General features: G+C 42.6%; 1 protein-coding gene across 2 annotated transcripts in view; it reads left to right on the forward strand.

The window, feature by feature from the left end:
• AP3S2 (adaptor related protein complex 3 subunit sigma 2) overlaps positions 1-9,668 on the forward strand; it is a 74,936-nt gene extending 65,268 nt beyond the window's left edge. For both annotated transcript variants that reach the window (XM_073568659.1, XM_073568657.1), the window contains exons 5-6: positions 1,554-1,661; positions 8,305-9,668. In XM_073568659.1, coding sequence (XP_073424760.1) covers positions 1,554-1,661; positions 8,305-8,433 — 237 coding nt within the window. In that variant the 3' untranslated portion in view covers positions 8,434-9,668. The remainder of the gene's footprint in view (positions 1-1,553; positions 1,662-8,304) is intronic.
• Positions 9,669-25,770: the final 16,102 nt, after the last annotated feature.

Here is a 25,770-nt window from a genome sequence, read left to right on the forward strand (position 1 = left end):
AGTGGGGACTCTCAAACGAGACGTCATCAGGGAACAGGTGCTGTGGTCACTACCGTAACTGCTGGCTCCACCCTGAAATGGACCATAAGGGAAGACTCTTTCAGGGGCTGGTCTATTTTCTGCCATTACTGAGCTGGTTGTAAGTACTGATGGATGCTCAGTATGCTGTCCCTGATCAACGTTGTGTTCATTTCATTATGCACTGACAGTGCGCCCCCTCATCGGCTCGAAAGGAAAGCGACAAGCCAGCAAGTGATTTTACCAGCTCGTCTCTTCTCTTAAACGGAACCTGTCAGCACTTTGGCCTATATAAGTTACGGCCACTGCCTTTCAGGGTTTATCTACAGCATTCTATAATGCTGTAGATAAGCCCCCCAATCCCACCTGAACGATAAGAAAAATAAGTTTTATTATACTCTGGAGGCAGTCCGGTCCGATGGGCGTCACAGGTCCTAGTCCAGCGCCTTCTTGCGATCCTGCCTTCTTCTTGCTTCATGGCTAACCGCCATCGCGCTCCTGCACAGACGTACTTATCTGCCTTGTTGAGGACAGAGCAAATTACTGCAGGGCACAGGCACTTGGCCTCTCTGACCTTTCCCGGTGCCTGCGCACTGCATTACTTCGTTCTGCCCTCAACAAGGCAGAGAAGTACGCCTGCGCAGGAGCGCAATGCCGGGGAGCCATGAAGCAAGCAGGAGGGCGGCATCACAAGAAGATGGGAGGCGCCGGACCAGGACCCGTGACACCCATCGGACCAGACCCGCCCCCCGGGTGAGTATAATAAAACTTATTTTTATTATCTTTCAGGTCAGATCGGGGGCTTTTATACAGCAATATAGAATGCTGTAGATAAGTCCTAAAAGGTGGTGGCCGCATCTTATATCGGCCAAACCTGATGACAGGTTTGCTTTAATAGCCGATGCGGAAGGGCACTGTCAGCGCGCAAAGTATGTAACACAGCAGGGACGCGGGATACCATACTGAGATTTAAATGAAATGTCATCGGTTGTAAGAAAAAAAAAGTATGATGTTACAGAGGGAAGGATGTGAAATTTTTTTATTGAAGTTAATTAGAAATGTGCTTAATGGTTTACATTAGAGAATCATATACATTCAGTTAGGTTTCAGACAGCCTCTTTAACTCCTGAGATCCTTTCTCTCTAGCCCATTGACTTCTATACAGCATTCACATGCCTCCCCTACAGCTCCTGACCTATTATCAGTCTTGTAGCATCACAATCCCCTGGTCCCCACCAGCACACAGCTTCCAGAGCAGTTCTAATCATGGCTCTCACTTTACCCTTTTCATGTGCTTGTTCAAATATATGTATCCAAATAGTGATAAGTGTAGACTCAGAACAAACACTGACACATGGTTAATGTGTTGAACCAGGAGAAGCTACTGGACAGAACTAGTAGGAGTGCCTACCCCCAAGCAACAAGTAATGAAACTGGAGAGTTTTGTGCTGCTGAAAGCACAACCCGAATACCCCTTTTAATGGTAAAGTACGATTTGAGACCAGGTCAGTGATTGTTTTATGCTTTGCCTGCAGGTACATTATATATTACATGAAATGGTGATGGGTGGGATGGTTCTGGAGACAAATATGAATGAAGTTGTTGCCCAAGTTGAAGCCCAAAACAAACTGGAAAAATCAGAGGTGAGTTTCTATGAAGAACAACATATACTTTTTATATTGTGATTTTGGAATTGAAGCGGATTGTCCTGTCCACCTTTTGGCGACTTTTTTTTTTTTTTTTTACTTGCATGTAAAGATTTTGCCTTTAACGGTTTTTTGTGTCTTTTCACGTTGAACTTTTATGTGGTCATAAATCAGCTTTGAAGAGTTCAGAAAAAGACAGGAAAGAGTTATAACCTCCTTGTCAGACAATCCTAGCAGGCTGACTGACATACTTTCAGATAACATATTCTGCAGCCGGTGACTAGAAGGCAAACACTGCAAAATTGTTTCATGATACCCAATTACAAAAATGATTTTTAGCCACAGTTACATGCATTTAATGGGAACCTGCCACTATATTCATGTTGCCCAAACTGCTTGCAGCATGAATCAGAGCCTGGCTGTAAGATTGCAGCCAGGTATATCTTGAGTGTTTCAGAGAAAATGTACTCTCAGCATGGCTGCAGGTAGGTATGAAGTGTCTCAATATAGCAGAGATCTGTCAATCAACTTTAGCAGTGCTGTGAAGAGCCGGCCAGAGGTGGAACTGGTCTAGTCTCATCTCTGCCTTTGGTCCCCAGGTGATTGACAGGTCTCTCCCATAGTGAGACTCATTTGTCACCTGCAGCGGCAATGGGAAAAGCTGGCCAGAGATGGCAATGGACTTCTCCTGTGCCTATATATTTCCTCTGAACCTCTGGAGTGTTCCAGAGAGGGATATATCTGTTTGCAGTTGTGCAGCCCGGCTGCAATTCATGCTGCCAGCGGTTTGGGTGGCATGAATCAGGCAATAGGTTCCCTTTATGTAGGAAAAATAAAATTTTCCACAAAGGTGGATAACACCTTATATTAGCCAGAAAAGGTGTTTAGATATTGGCTTTGTGCTACTTGGCTTTGCTACGTATTGAGATGGTATGTAGTCCTAAACAATAGGTGGAACGTTATAAATCATCATTCCACTGAACATCAAATACAAGCACCGTGTCATAATCACATTTAGTAATAGGACTTTTAATTAATTTCCAGTTATTTCCATTTTATTACATTTCACTTTGCATATTATACACTTGTGAGCACGATACAGATGGTATGTTTGATATCTTCATTGAGATCTCCTGCTGCTTTATTACTCCTTATGTGTCTGGGATGGGCCAGATCTTGGGTATGAGAGGTGCTGCACATTGTGAGACTACGTAGTGATACTAGGGAAAGTTCATAACTTCTCTTTCTAGATTCTGCTGGAATTTGACTGCAGTTATCTGTAATGGACTTTACAGATTAAACTACTTCCGCAGATAGTGTGTCATCACGGACAGCTACATAGAACACAACGTGTTTCGGGTAGTGTCAACCAATTCACTGTCCTTATCTGCATTTATTCAATTACTTCTGTATTTATGAAAAATGTGGTTATATCATTGTGTATTGTATCATTAATTTCTGGTACCATTTACTCTGTTCTATTCTTCGTGACGGACATTAACAGTGCTCTGATTATATATGACTTAGCTTGTCAGATGCAGTTCTCTATGTGGATTACAAAAGTTCAGTACAGCTCGGAGATCACTTAAATTTTTATTTTTTGTGAACCTTTTTTTTTGTAAATTAAAACCATCATTTACTTGCAGTCATAGTGCTAATCTACATAGTGCTCTGGGTCCCTCTCAGTATACAGGTGAATGTATAGAGCTGAAAATGGTTTGTGGCAGAAAAGAAAAAAATATAGTTGACAAAAACTAAAGAATCTTTTCTCTCATCCTATCTGTTTGTACCAGTCATTGCAACAAAGCTTAAAAGAAGCCAATACCTATCTGTAGAGGGCTGTACCTGCAGGGGCTGAGGGCTGTACATGCACGAGTAGCCGTGTGTAGCAGCATGCACAGGAGCAGGGGGAGGTCTGCTGAATGTAGCCTTGCAACCGAAGCAAGCCACACCCATTAATCAATTTTCAGAGCCCTGGAACTCTGGAAGATTTTGAATTGATATCACTTGGGAGTTAGTGGAGTCTCTGCCAAAGATCCATGTGGAGCTGAGAAGAGCAGCTTAGGTTACGGAAAGATTTGAGAAAGTGTAAGGGTTAATCACAGTTTACTGTATTGTTGAAGATTTCTGACTTAATATATGATCTGGCCAGTAGAGGGCAGCGGCGAAAGACCGTAGTTGGAGCGTGGTGGTTGGTAGACGGTTAGAAGGGATCTAAGAGTGCGGGTGGAAGTGAAACTGCTGAACCTTAGAAAAAGTCTGGATAGTGTAGTGCAACTCTGCATATAACTGATGACTCTAGAACGTGTTGGTGACTCTAGAACGTGTTTGGTTTTACATTAGACGATTCTTTGAGGACAACCAAGTACACAGCATTTTGGGCTAGGCCACTTGAGGCCTTATGTCCAAGGACTTAGGGAAGCCCTGTGTTGGAGAGATCGGCATTCCCTAAGAGGTTCAAGACTGTGCTTCTGATTATTCGGGACTCAGCCCAGCAATGCCCCTTCTACTTCAGTTTCAGCACATACTGGTACCCTCTTACATCTGAATATATATTCGCATATATAAGTAGCCTTAGGATGTGTGCACACATTGCGGATTCTGCTGCGGATCCGCTGCAGTTTCTGCTGCATTGTACAATACCTTTTATATTCAATGGAAAATTAAAAACGCAGTGCACATGCTGCTGATTTTTCCGCGCGGATTTGTTGCGGTTTAAAATCCACAGCATGTCACTTCTTTGTGCTGAATTCGCAGCACTTTGACACCTGTTCCATTACCAGGTGTCAAAACGCAGGCTAATCCGCACTAAATCCACAGGTAAAACGCAGGTCATTTCACCTGCGGATTTAGTCAAATCTGCGCGGAAAAATCCGCGGCAGAATTCGCAACGTGTGCACACACCCTTATGGAGGTCCAGTAAGTTAGGAGAAGAGGCCTCTTATGTAAGAAACACTTTGAAAACTGCTCCGAGTAGGCAATTACTAAAGTTCTGGCACAGTCCTGTCATTTTATTGATTTATGCATAGAAAGGGTTAATCGTGTTGTGTTTTGCTCACATATAACTGTAGTGTTTAACCCCTTCACGACCAGAGGTATTATTGGTTTTGCATTTTCATGTTTTGCTCCCCTTCTTCCCAAAGCCATAAGTTTTTTATTTTATGGTCAAAATGGCCATGTGAGAGCTTGTTTTTTTGGGACAAGTTGTACTTTTGAATGGTAACATTGATTTTACCATATCATGTACTGGAAAACAGGGAAAAAAATCCAAATGTGGTGAAATTGCCAAAAAAAAGTGCAATTCCACAATTGTTTTGGATTTTTTTTTACCATGTTTACTAAATGCTGAAACTGACCTGCCATTATGATTCTCCGGGTCATTATGATTTCACAGGCACCAACCAACATGTCTAGGTTTTTTTTTGTTTAAGTGGTGAAAAAAAATCCAGAATTAAGGGGTTAAGCGTACCTGCAAATACTCTGTCAGTGTTGTTGAGCGGAACAACAGTCATTGTATTTGTTACTTATACATGGTTTACCTACCATCCTTTCCTTTTAATAAACTGGTTAGAAAATATCATATTTAATAATTTTTGTGTGTTTCTGCTGATTGATGCTGTACCCCTCGTCTTTTGGCGGTCCCTCGTCTACGCTTGCAAAATAAAGGTATTTACCATATTTTTTTTAACTATAAGACGTACTTTTTTCCCAAAAAAATATTTGGGGAAAATGTGTGGTGCATCTTATATTACGAATGTAGCTTACTGGTGGGGGGGTTGCAGTGGTGGAGCAGGACCACAGGAGGCAGGAAACCAGCAGTGCCAGAAGTGGTGCGATCCTGCTGACCCAGTGTGGGCGGTGAGGCAGAGTGGAGTGCATTGGTTTCCCGGAAGCTATTTTCCTGAAGCCTTCCCGAGATCTCAATCTGCACAAGTATTACCTCCGACGGCCATTTCCCTGAAGCCCACAGCTTCAGGAAGATGGCCGCCAGAGGAGGCGCTTGTACAGATTGAGATTTTCACTGGGCTGAGATCCCAGTCTGTGTGTGTGCCGCCTCTAGCAGCTCATGGCTTCAGAAAAATGGCTTCTGGGAAAGCATTGCACTCTGCTCTCTCACCGCAAACACCGGACTAGCAGCATCGCACCTCTGGGGCACCCACTTCTCCCACCCAGGACCCGCAGCATCGCATCGGTGGGGCACTCACTTCTCCCACCCACATCCTGCAGCATTGCACCGCTGGGGCACCCACTTCTCCCACCCGGGACCCACAGCATCGCATCGGTGGGGCACTCACTTCTCCCACCCACATCCTGCAGCATTGCACCGCTGGGGCACCCACTTCTCCCACCCGGGACCCACAGCATCGCATCGGTGGGGCACTCACTTCTCCCACCCACATCCTGCAGCATTGCACCGCTGGGGCACCCACTTCTCCCACCCAGGGCCCGCAGCATCGCATCGGTAGGGCACTCACTTCTCCCAGCTACAGCCTGCCGCATTGTACCGCTGGGACACCCAGTTCTCCCACCTTAAGTGAAATATCTCATTAGATGATCTGGTTGTACTTTATGATTAAAGCTTCACTGGGTACAGCATTGACTCTGTTATCAGTAGGAAAGAGCGACTTGACCTTCAGATCTGGGGTGCGTATTGTATTGTGAAAAACAGCTGTACGAGATTGTTTTCCAGTAATGGCTGCAAGAGCCTGATACTTTGCCCAGTATTTCTCGCTGGAGTATTTGTGGTGTTTGGCCAGTATACCTTTTGGGGCTTACATTACAAATATTATACTTCAGCGTGCATTTTGTGCTAGTTAATTGGGGACTCCGTGCACTCATTCTGAAAAGCTGGGGGGCGAGCTGATACAGGACGCTATATTTGCATTGCTTGAGGCTCTCTACAATAGACTTTCTGTATTTTGTAATCTGTAACCTGGATTAAGCTATAAAGAGCTGGGAGTTTGGCGTTTCTGTTCCAGTAACAATCAGCCTATTGCCAATTGTTTTATGTTTCATTTTCCTTTCCTGGTCTTACCATTCTGCCAATTGCAGAACTCTGCAGAGAAGACCAGAGAATCCTTTATCACGAATATCGCCTCCCATTTTTTCCTAGTATGCTAGCTGGATAGAGGACCACCCATTAATCCACCGTGTTTCAGGTGGCTTTTCTGATGAGTAAATATGTAGTAAATATTGTTGAAGGGTTTTATTGTGGCCTTCTTCTTTTAAAGGGAACTTGTCAGCAGTTTTGGTTGATATAAGATACGGCCACAGCCATTCAGGGCTTATATACAGCATTCTATAATGCTGTATATCTGCCCCAACCCGACTTGGAAGAACTGAAAAATAAGTTTTATTATACTCTCCTGTGGGGCGCTCCGGTCCAAGGGAGTGTCGCTGGTCTTGGTCCAGCGTCTCCCATCTTCTTATGATCGCCGCCCTCCTGCTTGCTTCTTGTGGATGACGCAACCCTGCATCATCCACACAGGTTCCTCGGTATCGCGCTCCTGTGCAGGCGTAATTCTCTGCCTTGTGGAGAGCAGAACATAGTACTGCTGTGCGCAGGTGCCGGAAAAGGTCAAAGGGCTCCATTACCTGCAGTACTGTGCTCTGTCCTCAACAGGGCAGATAAGTACGGCTGCGCAAGAGCGAGATGCCAGAGAGCCTGTGTGGATGATGCAGAGTCGCGTCATCCACAATAAGCAAGCAGGAGGGCGGCGATCATAAGAAGACGGGAGGCATCGGACCAAGATCAGCGACTCCCATCAGACCGGACCGCCCCGCAGGTGAGTATAATAAAAAACTTATTTTTCAGTTCTTCCAAGTCGGGTTGGGGGCTTATCTACAGCATTATATAATGCTGTAAATAATCTCTGAAAGGTGATGGCCGTATCTTATATCGGCCAAAACTGCTGACAGGTTCTTTTTTAAGCCTCACAGCAATTCTGTTGTTTTAGAAAGAAGAACGTGTGACCCATCAGTCTACAGTTATTAAATTTTGCAGACACTAGAGGTGTCTGGTGGCATCTAACTCCCCTTTCCCCTTTTATGATACGCTTAGCTGAGCGTGTATTATGTCTAACTGTATACTTTATGGGTAGTCCAAACTTAAAACATCACTCCAGTATTTTTTCTTATTTCACCACTAGAGTGTTATCACTAATGTCTGTTGCCTGCGTGTAGTAAGATACTTGCCAGCTGCTGTCTTCTGCTCTTCCTGGGGCCTCTCCTGTTCCATGCCGCCATTATGTGAACACAGCTCCTGATGTCAGAGGTAACCGGCACAAGCTCTCAGTGTACGTCTATGTGAGCCTTGTTCTGGTTCTCACAGACTTACATTGAGAAGTGATTTAAACTCGCCCAAAAAACGCTGTAGCGATCCGGCAGGTCACAAGTAGCAGATCATGACCGGAGCGGCGCTGAGAGCAGCAGAAGATGGCGGCTAGTAAGTATTTTACTACAAGCGTGTAACGATCATTAGGGGTACTACTTCGGGGGTGATGTAAAAAAAAAAATGCCAGATTGGTAGGCTTAAGAGATCAATAGTTGACATGCCTAAGCGTATTTTTCTGTTGTAACGTATTTGAGGTCCTACCATTTATTTTTTGTCTTCTTTTCTGCATGAACTTTACTTCAACAGACTGGATTTTCTGCCGCACCAGCCAGAGCGGTTTCCGCAGTGAAGAGCATGAATTTGCCAGAACTGCCACGAAATATCAATATCGGTGACATCAACATCAAGGTCCCCAATCTCCCTCACCTGGTATAAACGAGGCCAAGACCTACAGGTGTAATTGTTCTGGCACAGTCTGTCATCTCACACTTATACTCTGGACTGTTTTTATTCTTATTTTATCTGTAGTCAGAGAATAGGCTGTTGTAGACTTACTACTGTATATTATTGTGACACTTAATGGAAACCAGTCTTCCCATACATATAATGTTAGAGCGAGTATGTGCATAATCTAGCAATTCAGTAGCCTGCACACCAAATGATGATGAATGCAGAATGAATGTTACTAGCAGCTTACAGCAGACACTGCACACAATCTGTCTTACACGCTCTGGGTCAGTGTGCACAGTTGAGAAAAGATATTACACTACATTACGGGTCAGAGAGACATTGCAGCCTTATTTAGGGATAAATCTCTTGGGCTGTAAAACCAAAGGCATAGGTATATAATCATTGGCCTTTCTTCAGTGTAAGACTTTGTTCACATCTGCTTTGGAGACTCACAGATTCAGTTGTTCTATTATTTATTTTTTTTTAGTAGGAAAAATAAAAACCTGCATGCAGCATTATGTTTTCCATTTAAATGGAATCTGGGAATTTTTCACCAGGTTTTGCCACCTAATCTGAGAGCAGCATAATGTTGAGCCAGACCCTGATCCCAGCGATGTGTCACTTACTGGTCTGCTTGCTGTAGACTTGATAATCTCCTGCTTATAAAACTGTGATTTTATCACTTCTTGCCATGTAATCCTCCATAATCATGAGTTCCCACCACTGATTGGCAGCTTTGTGCCTATGCACAGTGTCAATCAGTGGTGTGGCCTGGGTTATACAGAGCTGAGCATTCAGAGAACTGAAAGATCTGCAGCAGATAAAACATTTGATAAAAAGATTTGATCAAAACTGCACAAACCAGCAAAGTAAGTAACACATTGATGGAATCTAGGTCTCTACCCCTACATCATGCTTCTCTCAGATGGGGTAGAAAAAACCTGATGACCGATTCCCTTTAACGTGTTGGACATCTCATTGGAGCCCGACAGACCCCATTATATGTTAGTGGTGTTTATCATACCGCAGATTTGCTTTGTGTTGTGACTTCCATTATAAACCGAAGCCACAACACCCATGTGAACAGAGCCCTAGGCAAATGGTTAATGATTTATATATCTACAGTTGTGCTCAAAAGTTTACATACCCTGGCATAATTTTTGCTTTCTTGGCGTTTTTTCAGAGAATATGAATGATAACACCAAAACTTTTTCTTCACTCATGGTTAGTGTTTGGGTGAAGCCATTTATTGTCAAAGTACTGTGTTTTCTCTTTTTAAATCATAATGACAACTCAAACATCCAAATGACCCTGATCAAGAGTTTACATAGCCCATTTCTTAATTCCGTGCAATGCCCCCTCAAACATCAATGACAGCGTGAAGTCTTTTGTGGTAGTTGTGGATGAGGTTCTTTATTTTCTCAGATGGTAAAGCTGCCCACTCTTCTTGGCAAAAATCCTCGATTTCCTGTAAATTCCTGGGCTGTCTAGCACGAACTGCGCGCTTGAGATCTCCCCAGAGCGGCTCAATGATATTGAGGTCAGGAGACTGAGATGGCCACTCCAGAACCTTCACTTTATTCTGCTGTAGCCAATGACAGGTTGACTTGGCCTTGTGTTTTGGATTGTTGTCATGTTGGAACGTACAAGTACGTCCCATGCGCAGCTTCCGAGCTGATGATTGCAAATTTGCCTCCAGTATTTGGTGATAACGTGCTGCATTCATCTTTCCTTCAACTTTGATCAAGTTTTCTGTGCCTTTGTAGCTCACACATCCCCAAAACATCAGCGATCCACCTCCATGCTTTACATTAGGAATGTTGCTCCTTTCATCATAGGACTTCTTGACCTCTCTCCAAATGTAGCATTTATGGCTGTGGCCAGAAAGTTCAATAGTGGTCTCATTACTTCAAATTACCTTGTTCCAGAAGTTTTGAGGCTTGTCTCTGTGCTGTTTTGCGTGTTTTAAGCGAGATACTTTGTGGCATTTGCACTGTAATGGCTTTCTTCTGGCGACTCGACCATGCAGCCCATTTTTCTTCAAGTGCCTTTTATTGTGCATCTTGAAACAGCCACACCGCTAGATTTCAGAGCATCCAGTATTTCAGCTGATGTTATTTGTGGGCTGTTCTTTGCATCCCGAACAATTTTCCTGGCAGTTGTGGCCAAAATTTTTGTTGCTCTACCTGACCGTGGTTTTGTTTTTACAGACCCCCTGATTTTCCATTTGTTAATCAGTTTGAACGCTGCTGACTGGCATTATCAATTCCTTGGATATCTTTTTGTATCCCTTTCCTGTTTTATACAGTTCAACTAACTTGTTGACAATTCTTTTGCTTTCCCCACGACTCTCAATCCAGAAACATCAGTGGCTGGATGAAAAATGCAGCAGTCTGTCTGGATCCCAGAAACTCACTCCGCTTTTATGCACACTCGCTGATTACAAGCAAACAGGTCACAGGTGAGGATGTTACCTTTAGTAGCCATTCAAACCCATTTGTGTCAGCGTCTGTGCATGTTATCAGGCCAAAATCACCTGGGTATGTAAACTTTTGATCAGGGTCATTTGGATGTTTTGGGTTGTCATGATTTAAAAAGAGAAAACACGGTAGTTTGACAATAAATGGCTTCACCCAATCACTAACCATGAGTGTAGAAAAGGTTTTGGTGTTATCATTCACATTCTCTGAAAAAAGGCCAAGAAAGTAAAAATTCTGCTGGGGTGTGTAAACTTTTGAGCACAACTATATCTCCATCTATTGGTGCCACACTGCTCATCATAGGAAATAAGTAAAAAAAGGAATATAACATTTTATGTATTTAAAATATATATAATATGGAATGTTTTTTCACTATAATACTGATCTATAAACGCTGATTATTTATTAGTAGAGAAAATATTCTTGATGATGATGTTAAATATTTCTGTTTTCCATCCTGTGGATGTTCTCTTGTTATTTTCTGTCTCTCAATAAATGGTCTCTGTGGCATTAAAAGCAAGTACGGAAATATATTAAGTGTGCCTTGAGTTGATTCCATCAAGTTCCTTTGCCTTGGAAATTAAACTTACTTTTAAATAAGTGAAATATGACTTCTTAGTTATTTAAATGTTTTGTTTTTAGGTTTGAGTTCAGTAACTTTAACTGGGCTTCTCCTACTCTTTGGGTTCCACCTCTTTTTAAAAGTTATGAGTCAAAGGTGTTTTCCAAGAGTGATCGCCTTTTGTTATAATTGACCATCAGTATCAGTTTGGTAGGTAATCTAACTCTTGGTATACAATCTGTTGCCTTGTTCTCCTCTTTTGTGCTTTCATTTCAGCCTGGACACATAGTTTACGGCCAGATTTGCACTTCTGTGTATTGCAGTCCATACTTGAACAGCAATGCATGGACCAGCTACGGGTCCATATACCATGATCCGTGCTGGGATCTTGTAACGTGTGTGAATCTGGCCTGAATCTGGCCTATCACCTGATAATTTAGCTTCATTTTAACCCACTGGTATACTGCTTCTTCATAGTTTAACAAGAATGAATACCTTTTAAAAATAAACTTTTAATAATTACTTTAGAAATATGTACCATATTTTTCGGATTATAAGACGCTCTGGATTATAAGACGCACCCCAAATTTTGAGGAGAAAAATAAGAAAAAATTATTTTTTAATAAAATGGTGGTGCTTCTTATAATCCTTGCATCTTATTGCTTACCGGGGATGGTGGCCGCTGTGAAGTGGGGGCCCAGGGTCGCTGCTGGAGGAGGAAGGAGTGGGGTGATGCTGCAAGCCGCAGGCAGGGATGAGGGGGGGCTCCGATGTGCGCTGTTGCGGGGGTCTTGTACTTCTGCCTGGTGTCTCCGGTTGCCCGTCAGTTGCTGGCCGGTGCTGCGGCTGTCTCCAGTGCCCATCGGTGCTGCGTGGGTGTTCGGCACTGCCCGGGGCTCTGCCGACATTTTGTAACAGGCCAGAGCCCCGGCCCTTCCACGGTTCCATGTGCGGTGGTCTCTGGGAATATGGCCGCTGCCGCATGTGCAGATTGTGATCTCGGGACCAAGATTTTGAGAGATGAGATCTCAGCGCTGAAATCTCATCTCTCGAGTTCTTGGTCCCGAGATCACCATCTGCGCATGTGTCGGCGGCGGCCATATTCCTGGAGAACACCGCACATGGAACCATGGAAGTGCCGGGGCACTGGCCTGTCGCAAAATGTCGGCAGAGCGCCGGTCAACCACGCAGCATCGCTGGGTATCGGAGACACCCGGACACCCCCTCATCCCAGCCTGCGGCCTACAGCCACAGTATCGGTAAGGCATGTACGCTTTCTAAGACGCACCCCCATTTTCCCCCAAAATTTTGGAGGAACAAAGTGCGTCTTACAAAGCGAAAAATACGGTATATTTAAAATGTAAAATAGCCTCAATTCATAGGTGGTTAATTCTCCATAAAAAAGAGTTGACAACAGAAACGAAACACCAATGACACAGTTGGGTGTATCTCGTATATCCCTAAAGTAATATAGCTACCTGCCATTGGAGGTTGACACCCTATTGATAAGTGCAAATGGTGCCGGACCCAATCAGGTCCTGTAGATCCCTAATCCAATATATTGGTAAACAAAACCAAATTAAACCAATCCAGAATTAGATCCAATAGGGACCTCAAATAGCATAGTTAGCCAGCCTGGATAGTAGCCAAAAGCAGATCACAGGCAGAGCTAATTACACAAATTCGTATCAATCACCCACTATGTGTGGTTTATGACCTGCAATCAGGCTATGGCACATCATGGATGACACACGTATCTGATGTCAGTTTTTTCCTGTAGCCTTCTGATGAATCAGATGACGGAGGGGAAATGCGACAAGGCTACTTAGCACAATACGCAGATAAGTGCACTTCTATAAGATGCCCTGTTGTGTGGCATGTTGTTTTTTGTTGTGCTCTATTAACGGCAGGCAATTAAAAGTATTGGCTAATTGATGAAACAACCTGCAGTTCTTGTTCACTCTTATTTGATCTCTATATCTAGTCCCCTTTTTTTGGTCAAGTAACTATCTAGGTGTAACTTATGTTTACTTATTTTTTTGATATCGGACTAAATATCCTTTGATTAGATCAGTGACTGATAGGACCTATTAGGGTCAGCCGGCGGTGATCGGGGTGCCGCTTGCGTACATCTTAGGGTGCCAATCCCGGCAGCGAAGTAGAGCTTTCACTATAGGGACAAATAGGGAGAGTTACAGTGCCTTGCGAAAGTATTCGGCTCCCTGGAACTTTTCAACCTTTCCCCACATATGCTTCAAACATAAAGATACCAAATGTAAATTTTTGGTGAAGAATCAACAACAAGTGGGACACAATTGTGTAGTTGAACCAAATTTATTGGTTATTTAAAATTTTTGTGGAAATTCAAAAACTAAAAAGTAGGGCGTGCAATATTATTCGGCCCCTTTACTTTCAATGCAGCAAACTCACCCCAGAAGTTCATTGTGGATCTCTGAATGATCCAATGTTGTCCTAAATGACTAATGATGATAAATATAATCCACGTGTGTGTAATTAAGTCTCCGTATAAATGCACCTGCTCTGTGATAGTCTCAGGGTTCTTTTTGAAGCACAGAGAGCATCATAAAGACCAAGGAACACAACAGGCAGGTCCGTGATACTTTTGTGGAGAAGATTTGGATACAAAATGATTTCCAAAACTTTAAACGTCCCAAAGAGCACTGTGCAAGCGATCATATTGAAATGATAGGATTATCATACCACTGCAAATCTACCAAGACCCAGCCGTCCCTCTAAACTTTCATCTCAAACAAGAAGACTGATTAGAGATGCAGCCAAGAGACCCATGATCACTCTGGATGAACTGCAGAGATCTACAGCTGAGGTGGGACAGTCTGTCCATAAAACAACAATCAGTCGTACACTGCACAAATCTGGCCTTTATGGAAGAGTGGCAAGAAGAAAGCCATTTCTCAAAGATAGCCATAAAGTGTTGTTTAAAGTTTGCAACAAGCCTCCTGGGAGACACACCAAACATGTAAAAGATGGTGCTCTGGTCAGATGAAACCAAAATCGAAATTTTTGGCAACAATGCCAAATGATATGTTTGGCGTAAAGGCAACACAGCTCATCACCCTGAACACACCATCCCCACTGTCAAACATGGTGGTGGCAGCATCATGGTTTGGGCCTGCTTTTCTTCAGCAAGGACAGGGAAGATGGTTAAAATTGATGGGAAGATGGATGGAGCCAAATACAGGACGATTCTTGAAGAAAACCTGTTGGAGTCTGCAAAAGACCTGAGACTGGGACGGAGATTTGTCTTCCAACAAGACAATGATCCCAAACAAAACGCTAAACCTACACTGGAATGGTTCACAAACGTATCCAGGTGTTAGAATGGCCAAGTCAAAGTCCAGTCCAATCGAGAATCTGTGGAAAGAGCTGAAAACTGCTGTTCACAAGCGATCTCCATCAAACCTCACTGAGCTCGAGCTGTTTGCCAAGGAAGAATGGGCAAGAATTTCAGTCTCTCGATTTACAAAACTGATAGACATACCCCAAGCGACTTGCAGCTGTAATCGCAGCAAAAGGTGGCGCAACAAAGTATTAAGTTAACCCCTTAATGTCCATTGACGTGCACAGTCCTTCATGGACGGTTGTAAGTTACTGCACTAGGACGGACTGTGCACGTCATCCCTTTGCACTGTCACTGCGTGTAAACACACAGTGACAGTTCAGTGCCGACAGCTGTCTGACAGCTGAGAGCCATGGCAAGGGGTGTAGGGACCCTTGCAGTCAGTTCCTGCACCCCAAGCGTTGTGACTGGTCAGTCAATCTGACTGACCAAGCACAGCAGCGATCGGGCAGGAGAGACTGAAATCCCATCTCAGTGCAGGAGCTCAGCGCTGCGGTGGCTGAGCGTTCTGCACTCAGTCAGGAGCGGCGCCCCCGCCGCCCCTGGCTGTTAACCCCCTCACTGCTGTGATCGAGCGTGATTGCAGCGTTCGGGGGGAAGGCAGATGGTAGGAGGCTCCCTCTGCCTCAGGTCAGCGTCCCTGCGATGTAACCGACCTGTGCCATGATGACCCGGAGGTGTCATGACAACCTCTGGGTCATTCAGCTGCGGAAAACTGCTGAGACCAGGCTCACAGCATGGTGTCAGCAGCTTTCAGCATAAGGAATAATACATTGCAATGTATTATACCGAAAGTGAAAGGGACAAGGTAAAAAAAAACAACTTTTTTTTTAAAAAAAGTAAAAAAAAATTAATAAAAAAATCCCCTAAAAATACACATTATGTAAAATAAATACATATGTTTCGTATCACCGCGTCCGTACAAATCCCATCTATGAAAGCGTCACCCTAGTTAACTCCTTCAGTGAACGCCGTAAAAAAAAAAACCCACAAAAAAGTAGCAAATTATACTTTTTCCAAGTGGTATCATACCGCTTGGAAAAAGTGCAATAACGTGATCAAAAAGACGGATATAAATAAACATGGTATCGCTGAAAATCTTCTTGTCCAGCAAAAACGAGCCACCATACAGCTCCATCAGCGGAAAAATAAAAAAAGTTATAGCGTGCAGAATAAAGTGATGCAAAAATAATTATTTTTTTGTATAAAAGTTTTTATTGTGTAAAAAATACCAAAATATAAAAAAGATATAATTCAGGTATCGCTGTAATCGTAGTGACGCGAAGAGTAAAGCTGCCATACTAATTTTACCACATGCTGAACGATGGAAAAAAAAAAATACAAAATTCCTGAATTGCTAGTTCTTGTTCATTCTGCCTCCACAAAAATCAGAATAGAAAGCGGTCAAAAAATGTTATGTGCCCGAAAATGGTACCGATAAAAACGTCAGCTTGTCCCGCAAAAAACAAGCCCGCATATGACTGTCGGACGAAATATGGAAAAATCATAGCTCTCAAAATACAGCGATGCAAAAATTTCTTACAAAAAATTCTTAAAAAAAAAAAAAAAGCATCTTTTAGTGTGTGACAGAAGCTAAACATGAAAAAAGGATATAAATCTGGTATCGCTGTAATCGTACCGACCCCAGGAATAAAGTCATCATATCACTAATACCGCACGAGGAACATATAGTATAAGAAATTCCAGCACTCAAAAGAAGTATATGCGGAAGAAATTTATTTGTACAACAGATTCTCCCAAAATTACCGTATATGACGTTTCGGTCTGCAACTCAGACCTTCATCAGACTGGGAACAAAAGACAGAAAAACACAAAAAATCAATTAAAAACATAAAAACCACTGTGTTTCAGAATCAATATTACAACGGCTAATGGAAGATGATACTCATAAATGTATAAATATATGACAAAAAACGAGACACACAGAAGTATCTAAAATGGTAATAATATAACACAGTTATTTGTAACATGTTTAGTTGTGTACAGAAAAAAAAATAAAATACATTTTGGAGAAATTACCGGACCAAAAGAATATATGAAAATAACTAGTACCTAGAGGTATGGAGATATATGTGAGCATGGAAAGTCCATGGAAGGCAGCCACGATAAGTAGCAATATTCTCTGTAGAAATGAATGAGTATTAATAAAAGAACATTCAAGGAAATATGGAAAAAAAATAAAAGATGACAAAATGTAAAAAAAAAACGAAAAAAATTAAAAGAAATGAAAGAATGAAAATATGGATAAAAAAAGGGAAAAATGAAAAAAATTAAATGTGAAAAAAAGATGAGAAAAATAGAAAAAACTGACCAATAGCAATGTAAAAATATATAGTAGTAGAATGCACAGTAACCGCACAAGGAACGGCATAGAAAATAAAACCAATTCTTCACCTTTTGTGGATTTGTGCATTCTGCCTCCCAAGGAACTCGGAAAGGCAATCACACTGGTTTACCCCCACATATGGAGTATCAGCGTACTCAGGACAAATTTCACAACAACTTTTGGGGTCTAATTTCTGTTACCCTTGTAAAAATAAAAATTTGTGGGCAAAAAGATCATTTTTGTGGGAAAAATATGACTTTTTATTTTCACGGCTCTGCGTTATAAACTTCTGTGGAGTACTTGGGGGTTCAAAGTGCTCACCACACATCTAGATAAGCTCCTTGGGGGGGGTCTAGTTTCCAAAATTGTGTCACTTGTGGGGGGTTTCCACTGTTTAGGCACTCAGGGGCTCTCCAAACGTGACATAGCGTCCGATCTCAATTCCAGCCAATTTTGCGTTGAAAACGTCAAACGGCGCTCCTTCCCTTCTGAGCTCTGCCATGCACCCACACAGTGGTTTACCCCCACATATGGGGTATCTGCGTACTCAGGACAAATTGCACAACAATTTTGGGGTCCTGTACCCTTGGGAAAATTAAAATTGGGGGTGAAAAGATCATTTTTGTAGAAAAAAATATGATTTTTTAATTTTACGGCTTTTTGTGGGAAAAAATATGTTTTCTTTATTTTTACGGCTCTACGTTATAACCTGTGAAGCCCTTGGGGGTTCAAAATGCTCACCACACATTTAGATAAGTTCCTTGGGGGGTCTAGTTTCCAAAATGGGGTCACTTATGTGGGGTTTCCACTGTTTAGGTACTTCAGGATCTCTCCAAACGCGACATGGCGTCCGCTCTCGATTCCAGCCAATTTGACATTCATAATCTCAAATGATGCTCCTTCCCTTCTGAGCACTGCCGTACGCCTAAAGATTGGTCTTCCTCCACACATGGGGTATCGGTGTACTCATGAGAAATTGCACTACAAATATTGTGGTTCATTTTCTCCTGAAACCCTTGACAAAATAAAAAAAAATTGTGTCCGAAGATAAATTTTGGGGAAAAAAAGTTAACTGTTCATTTTTTTCCTTCCATATTGCTTCAATTCTTGTGAAGTACCTAAAGGGTTAATAAACTTCTTGAGTGTGGTTTTGAACACCTTGAGGGGTGCAATTTTTAGAATGGTGTCACTTTTGGGTATTTTCTGTCATATTGACCCCTCAAAGTGACTTCAAATGTGATGTGGTCCCTAAAAAATTGTTTTGTAAATTTTGTTGTAAAAATGAGAAATCGCTGGTCAATTTTTACCCTTAGGAAGTTGTAACAAAAAAAAATTTGGTTCCAAAATTGTACTGATGTAAAGTAGACATGTGGGAAATGTTAGTTAACTATTTTTGTGACATATCTCTCTGATTTAAGGGCATAAAAATTAAAAGTTTGAAAATTGCAAAATTTAAAAAAATTTCACCATATTTCCGTTTTTTTCATAAATAAACGCAAGTCATATCGAAGAAATTTTACCACTAACGTGAAAAACAATTTCATAATCAGCCGGATCTGTTGAAGCGTTCCAGAGTTATAAGCACATAAAGTGACAGTGGTCTGATTTCAAAATTAAGGCCTGGTTTTTCACCTACAAAATGGCTTTGCCGTTAAAGGGGCCAAATAATATTGCACGCCCCACTTTTCAGTTTTTGAATTTCCACAAAAACTTAAAATAACCAATAAATTTTGTTCAACTTCACAATTGTTTCCCACTTGTTGTTGATTCTTCACCAAAAATTTTTGTTTGGTATCTTTATGTTTGAAGCGTGATATGTGGGAAAAGGTTAAAAAGTTCCAGGGAGCCGAATACTTTCAATGTATAGTCGAAGAAGAAAAAATGCAGCACTCACCAGTTGAACTGAAAAACTGTGCGTCTTTTATTTCACATAAATTCCATCGACAGGTTAATGGACAGGCAGGACGTTAGAGGAATGCTGGGGGAGGGAGGTGCCAGACAACGGCCTTTTCCCGATTAGTCGCTTCTACAGGTCCCGCTTGTTGCAAGCACCTCTGTTTTTTGACTGAACTGCATACCGCAATACTTCAGATAAATAGCTCTGTCTGTTAATGTGGCGATTTGTGTGCCCTAGTTTGCCGTTAATCTGTTTTCTTTTCTGCTGAGCCGAATACTTTCGCAAGGCACTCTAGCTCTATTATTTTTTTCTGTCACCCTTGATAGTGCCAACGAGAGAGGGGATACACCGTTTTAAGGATGGGAAACCTTCAAGATAAAAAGGGCGGTGTCTCTCTCCGCATCAGTGGTTTCCTGTCCTTGATGGCGGCAGAAGACCTAAAAAAAGAAGACAAAGTTCCCAGACCTGGGCCTGTCGCTTATGGCATAACACAGTCTCTGCTGCAGCTGGCGCCCGGGGAGCTGGAAGTGCCGAGAGGGGCACAATGGGGTCTCGTCCATTGAACGTGTTGAGGTCTGTGATGACTTCACTTTATCGTCGCCGGCAGCCACTCGTCCAGAGGCACAGTCACAGGGCACGGACCGGAAGTTGCTCCCTTATGAAGCACGCCAGGACCTTTCACCCTGGTTACTACTCTCTGGCAAGCATCAGAAGCTGCAGGAGTGCACCGCTGACATCCCCTGAAGTCAGTGTATTTAAGGGTGGTTCACTGGCCAGGCAGTGGCAGCAGCAGCATACAATGCTGAAGCAACAGCAGAACTCTGAGCCAGAACAGCCACAACGTATCCAGCCCCTTTGTCAAAAGCGCCCTCAGGAGAAATAATGGCTACACCAGGACAAGAGTGGCAGACGCTTTACCGGAGAACACAGGATCGGGGACTCCAGGACAAGTCGGACAGCTCCAGCAGAATAGAAGATTCTGCGGTCACCAAAGGAGAGATTTCGTATGATATTCTGCCTCCTGTTCCTGTACTCCTTTTATATTCTCCACGTGGTGAGTGATCTATCAGAAAGTCAGCTTATTAATGAGTTTCCCTTTTTTTTTTCTCTTCTCTCCTCTTACCTCTGTGGCTGGTGCACCCTAAAAAAGATGTTTTTGAAAAACTAATCAGAGCTTATGCTCTGTATGGTCAGGAGATAAGGTATGGCATAAAAAAATTGTGCCAGTGTTGTATTGTTGAGACCATATTGGAAGAAACCCCGAAATTTGGCCTCCATATTAAAATCCCTCAATAAGACAGATGGCTAATTAGTTAAGATCCCTATCCCACTCAGGTGAAACACCACACAAACACAAGACCAAGAGATCTCCCACGTTATCAGCTATAGAGTCAGATGAGGGGTTCTGGATGATTCTTCTAGTTAATCCTCATTTGAAAGCGACTCAGGGACAGGTCATTGGTTTCCCCTGGAAGAAGTGGACAATCTAGTAAAAGCAGTAAGGTCCACAATGGCTTAGTCGACACAGAAAACTAAAAATAACAATACAGGAAATAATGTTTAGGACTCTGGATCAGAGAAAGCATAAAACCTTCCCTGTTAATGAGAAAGTACAAGGAATCAAGAGTAAATACCCCTTTGAAGAGGAGTTGACAACGTCCTGGAATAAATCCCCAAAAAACTGGATGTTGCTATTTCCAAAGCCTCAAGGAAATTCTCTCTTCCTTTTGAGAATGCAGGGTTATTAAAAGACCTGATACTTTTCTCAAGGGTACCTGGGAGTCATTGACTGGGGCACTAAAGCCAGCCAGAGAGGCAACTTGTACGGCCAGATCACTTATGGTCTGGATGAATAGATTAGAAGACCAGCTGAAGGATAACGCACCTTGAGACTCCATCTTGGCCACACTCCCAGTAATAAAAGGGGTGGCGGCCTACCTGTCAGATGGCTATGCAGATTCCGCTATATAGGCAGCAAGGCCAGCAGCGCTATCTAATTCAGACCATAGAGCTGTCTGGTTAAAGTGCTAGCTGAGGGACATACAGTCAAAGGGGAAGTTGCGCCCTCTCCCTTGTGAATGAGAGTACTTATTTGGAGTGGCCCTGGATGATGTCCTTATAAAGGCAGGGGATAATAAGAAAGGGTTCCTAAGATCTCCCTTTTCATCCTTCCAGCAGTCCTTTCAGGGAGAAAGTTCAACCAAAGGAGAAAGGTCAAAGAACAAAATAGGTGGGATGATTGCCCCAGAAAGAGAAAAGGATTCCTTTTTGGCGGTCTCTTCCAGGATAGCAGAAAAACCTCCAAATGACTTAATTCCCAAGGTAGGGGGAAAACTTATCTCTCTTCCTTCCAACCTGGGAGAAGATTTCCTCCAGCACCTGGATCCTCAATCTAGTAAAACCAGGGTTGAGGCTGGAGTTTCTAAAACATCCACCAGAGAGATTTGTCTTTCCTTGATGTTATATAGCCGTCCTAGATCTAAAGGGTGTGTATTATCATGTGTCAATACGTAATACAATGCAAAGGGTTCTCTTCTAATCTGGTCTCTACACTACTCAGTAGTAGGAAGCCAAATCACTACCAGAATATATGGTGTAACCTGGAAGACGTTCCTGTCATCCACAGGGTCCGCTTTGGGGGGGGAAGAGTACCTCTAAAAGCAATCCTAGAATTCCTTCATAAAGGGCTAGAGCGAGGTCTTGTGGTTAGTATCTTGAAAGTTCAAATTTCAGCCCTGGGAGCACTATACAACTAACCATGTAGCAAACAGATGGGTGTCTAGATTTGTTAAAGCATGTGTTAGATCTAGACTGGTCCCTATAACAAGAACTTCTTGGGATTTAAATTGAGTTCTTAATGCATTAACAGAATCGCCCTTTGTACCTCTAAGTTTTGGGTCCATAAAAATGGTCATCCTGAAAACAATACTGGTAGCCTTAATATCAGCCCATAGAGTGAGTGACATGCAGACTCTGTCTGCAGATCCCCCCTTCACCCTGGTATTAGAAGATAGGGTAATATTAAACACGACCTGGCTTTCTTACCTAAGGTTGTTTCATAATTTTTGAATTCCTATTTCAAAGTACTATTTCTAAGTACTGTTGAATTAGACTAGAATTCTAGAATGCATTTGGCCACTCATGACTCCTACAGTATTGTCATCATCACCATCTGACCGAGATGTTCTTCTGTTCCCACAGGTATGCATTGCTGAATGTCCACCACTTTCCCATGCTCCTGAATGCCCCATGCGGACTGCATTGTATTTTATATGGTATGCATTGCTGAATGCCCCATGCGAACTGCATTGTATTTTACTGTATATGGTATGCATAGCTTACCCATCTTCTAGTATCCATAATTGTAGTCCATCTTGTTACCTTTACCACACATCTAAGTGGTCTGTATAACCCCTTCCCCCTTTTTATGACCTCTGCTTAACTCTGTGCATTTGGCCTGGCAGTCACACCCCACTTTCACTCACACCTGATTGTGCTTAGCAGCACATACATTCAGCACCATGGGTCTGCTCCAGACGTAGTCGGCTCCATCAATTTCAAAATCCTATTTCAAAGTACTATTTCTAAGTACTGTTGAATTAGACTAGAATTGGACTGGAATTGACTGGAAGTTAACGGACTATAACACCACAACAATGTTTCGCCTTTTTACTATCACCCCCATACTACTCTATTTCTCCCTAACTCCTGCAATCCCCCCTCCTAGTAAGGAACTATTCATCTCGCCCTCCATTCTCCCCAGCCACCTAACCTTCTCACAACTGTTCCTCCCCATACAATCCTTTTTCTCCAGACATGCACGGCCACATCATGTCCTATCCTCCCACCTTCTAATGCTCTGTCTACTCCTCATTGCTGGTGACATATCCCCAAATCCTGGCCCCCCCTCAACACATCCCTACACTCACTTCTACCACCCTGCCACGATCCTCTACACGTCTTCGCAACCATGACAACCTCTTACCTATTCATCCAGCCCCCACTCCCCCAACCCCCTTACCTGGAGCCCTATGGAACGCACGCTCTGTCTGCAACAAGCTGTCATTTATCCATGACCTCTTTATCACCAACAAACTCTCCTTCCTCGCCATCACTGAAACCTGGCTCACTCCCTCTGACACAGCCTCTCTAGCTGTGCTCTCCTATGGCGGACTCCATCTCTCTCACACCCCTCGCCCCAGCAATAAATGTAGTGGAGGAGTTGGCTTGCTCCTGTCTGATACTTGCTCCTTTACCCCAATTCCTCTGCCACCCTCCGCTACTCATAGAATCATAGAATTGTAGAGTTGGAAGGGACCTCCTGGGCCATCTGGTCCAACCCCCTGCTCAAAGCAGGATTCCCTAAATCATCCCAGTCAGATATCTGTCCAGCCTCTGTTTGAAGACTTCCATTGAAGGAGAATTCACCACTTCTCGTGGCAGCCTGTTCCACTCATTGATCACTCTGTCAAAAAGTTTTTTCTAATATCTAATCTGTGTCTCCTCCCATTCAGTTTCATCCCATTGCTTCTAGTCTTTCCTTGTGCAAATGAGAATAAAGTTGATCCTTCTACAATGTGACAGCCCTTTAGATATTTGTAGACAGCTATTAAGTCTCCTCTCAGTCTTCTCTTTTGCAAACTAAACATTCCCAAATCCTGCAACCTTTCCTCATAAGACAGGGTTTGCAGACCGGTCACCATTCTGGTCGCTCTTTTCTGAACTTGCTCCAGTTTTGTTGATGTCTTTTTTAAAATGTGTTGCCCAAAACTGGACACAATATTCCAGATGAGGTCTGACCAAAGAGGAGTAGAGGGAAATAATGACTTCACGTGATCTAGACTGTATGCTTCTGTTAATACATCCTAGAATTGCATTTGCCTTTTTTGCTGCTGCATCACACTGTTGACTCATATTCAGTCTGTGATCTATTAGTATACCCAAGTCTTTTTCACATGTGCTGTCACTTAGCCCTATTCCTCCCATTCTGTATATGCTGTTTTCATTTTTATTGTCCAGATGTAGTACTTTGCATTTCTCCCTGTTAAAAACCATTCTGTTAGTTGCTGCCCACTCCTCCAGTTTATTTAAATCTTTTTGAATCCTCTCTCTCTCTTCTCTAGTATTAGCTATCCCTCCTAGCTTTGTGTCATCAGCAAATTTAATTAGTTTACCCTCAATTCCTTCATCTAAATCGTTGATAAAGATGTTGAACAATACAGGGCCCAGCACAGAGCCCTGTGGTACCCCACTTGAAACATTCTTGCAACTGGATGTGCAGCCATTTACGACCACTCTTTGGGTCCGATCACTAAGCCAGTTATGAATCCACCTAACAGTTGCCTTGTCCATTCCATACTTAGTCATTTTTTCAATAAGGATTGTATGAGAGACTTTGTCAAATGCTTTGCTGAAGTCAAGATATACTATATCTACAGCATTTCCTTGATCCACCCAATCAGTGATACCGTCATAGAAGGAAATTAAGTTAGTCTGACATGACTTATTAGTTACAAACCCATGCTGACTCTGTTTAATCACTTCATTCTTATCCAGGTATTGACATACATGTTGTTTAATAATTTGTTCAAAGATCTTTCCTGGTATAGAAGTCAGACTCACCGGCCTATAGTTGCCTGGGTCCACCTTCTTCCCCTTTTTGAAGATAGGAACAACATTTGCTCTTCTCCAGTCTTCTGGCACTTCTCCTGTTCTCCAAGAATTTTCAAAGATTATGGAGAGGGGTTCAAAAATTTCTTCTGCTATCTCCTTCAGTACTCTGGGGTGTAATTCATCTGGACCTGGAGACTTGAATTCATTTAGGTTAGCTAAGTGTTTCCTCACTATCTTTCTGTTTATAGATATCCTGGATTCTTCTATTCCCTTAATAGGACAGTGAAGAACAGTTGATGTTACATTTCCTTTCTGAGAGAAAACAGATGCAAAATAGGAATTTAAAAGTTCAGCCTTCTCAACATCCTGTCTTACGATTTCATCATTTTCATCCTGTAAAAATCCTATAGCATCTTTGACTTTTCTTTTACTTTTGACATATCCCCAAAATCCTTTATTATTGCTTTTGACATCTCTTGCAAGCCTCAATTCATTTTCAGCTTTAGATAATCTGATTTGTGCCCTGCAGGTTCTGCAGACAGCATGATATTCTTCTTTAGATATGCCTCCCTCTTTCCATTTTATAAACATTTTTTTCTTCCTTTTTAGCATGTGCTTAAGTTCTGTGTTCATCCATCTTGGTTTCCTTAAATGCTTCCTATTCTTCCCTCTTTTCGGAATTGTTAACAACTGTGCTTTGAGAATTTCATTTTTCAAGATTTCCCATCCTTCCTGGACATTTTTGTCTTTAAGGATATCCAGCCATTGGATCCCTCCAATTCTCTTTCTGAATCCCTGAAAATCTGCCTTTCTGAAATCTAACCTTGACGTCTGAGTCTTCACAGGTCTTCCGCCTCTAGTTATCCAAAATTCTAATATAGCATGGTCGCTACCTCCTAGGGTCCCAGCCACTTTTACCTCCTCAACCATTTCCTCCCTGTTTATAAGGATTAGATCCAAGGTAGCAGTTCCCCTTGTTTTCTCCCCTACCTTTTGGAAGATAAAGTTGTCAGCAAGAGAGGATAAGAATTTCCTTGACCTGTT

Source organism: Dendrobates tinctorius, unplaced genomic scaffold (assembly GCF_039654945.1).
Source record: "Dendrobates tinctorius isolate UK_male_01 unplaced genomic scaffold, ASM3965494v1 ptg000022l, whole genome shotgun sequence".
Lineage (NCBI taxonomy): Eukaryota > Metazoa > Chordata > Amphibia > Anura > Dendrobatidae > Dendrobates > Dendrobates tinctorius.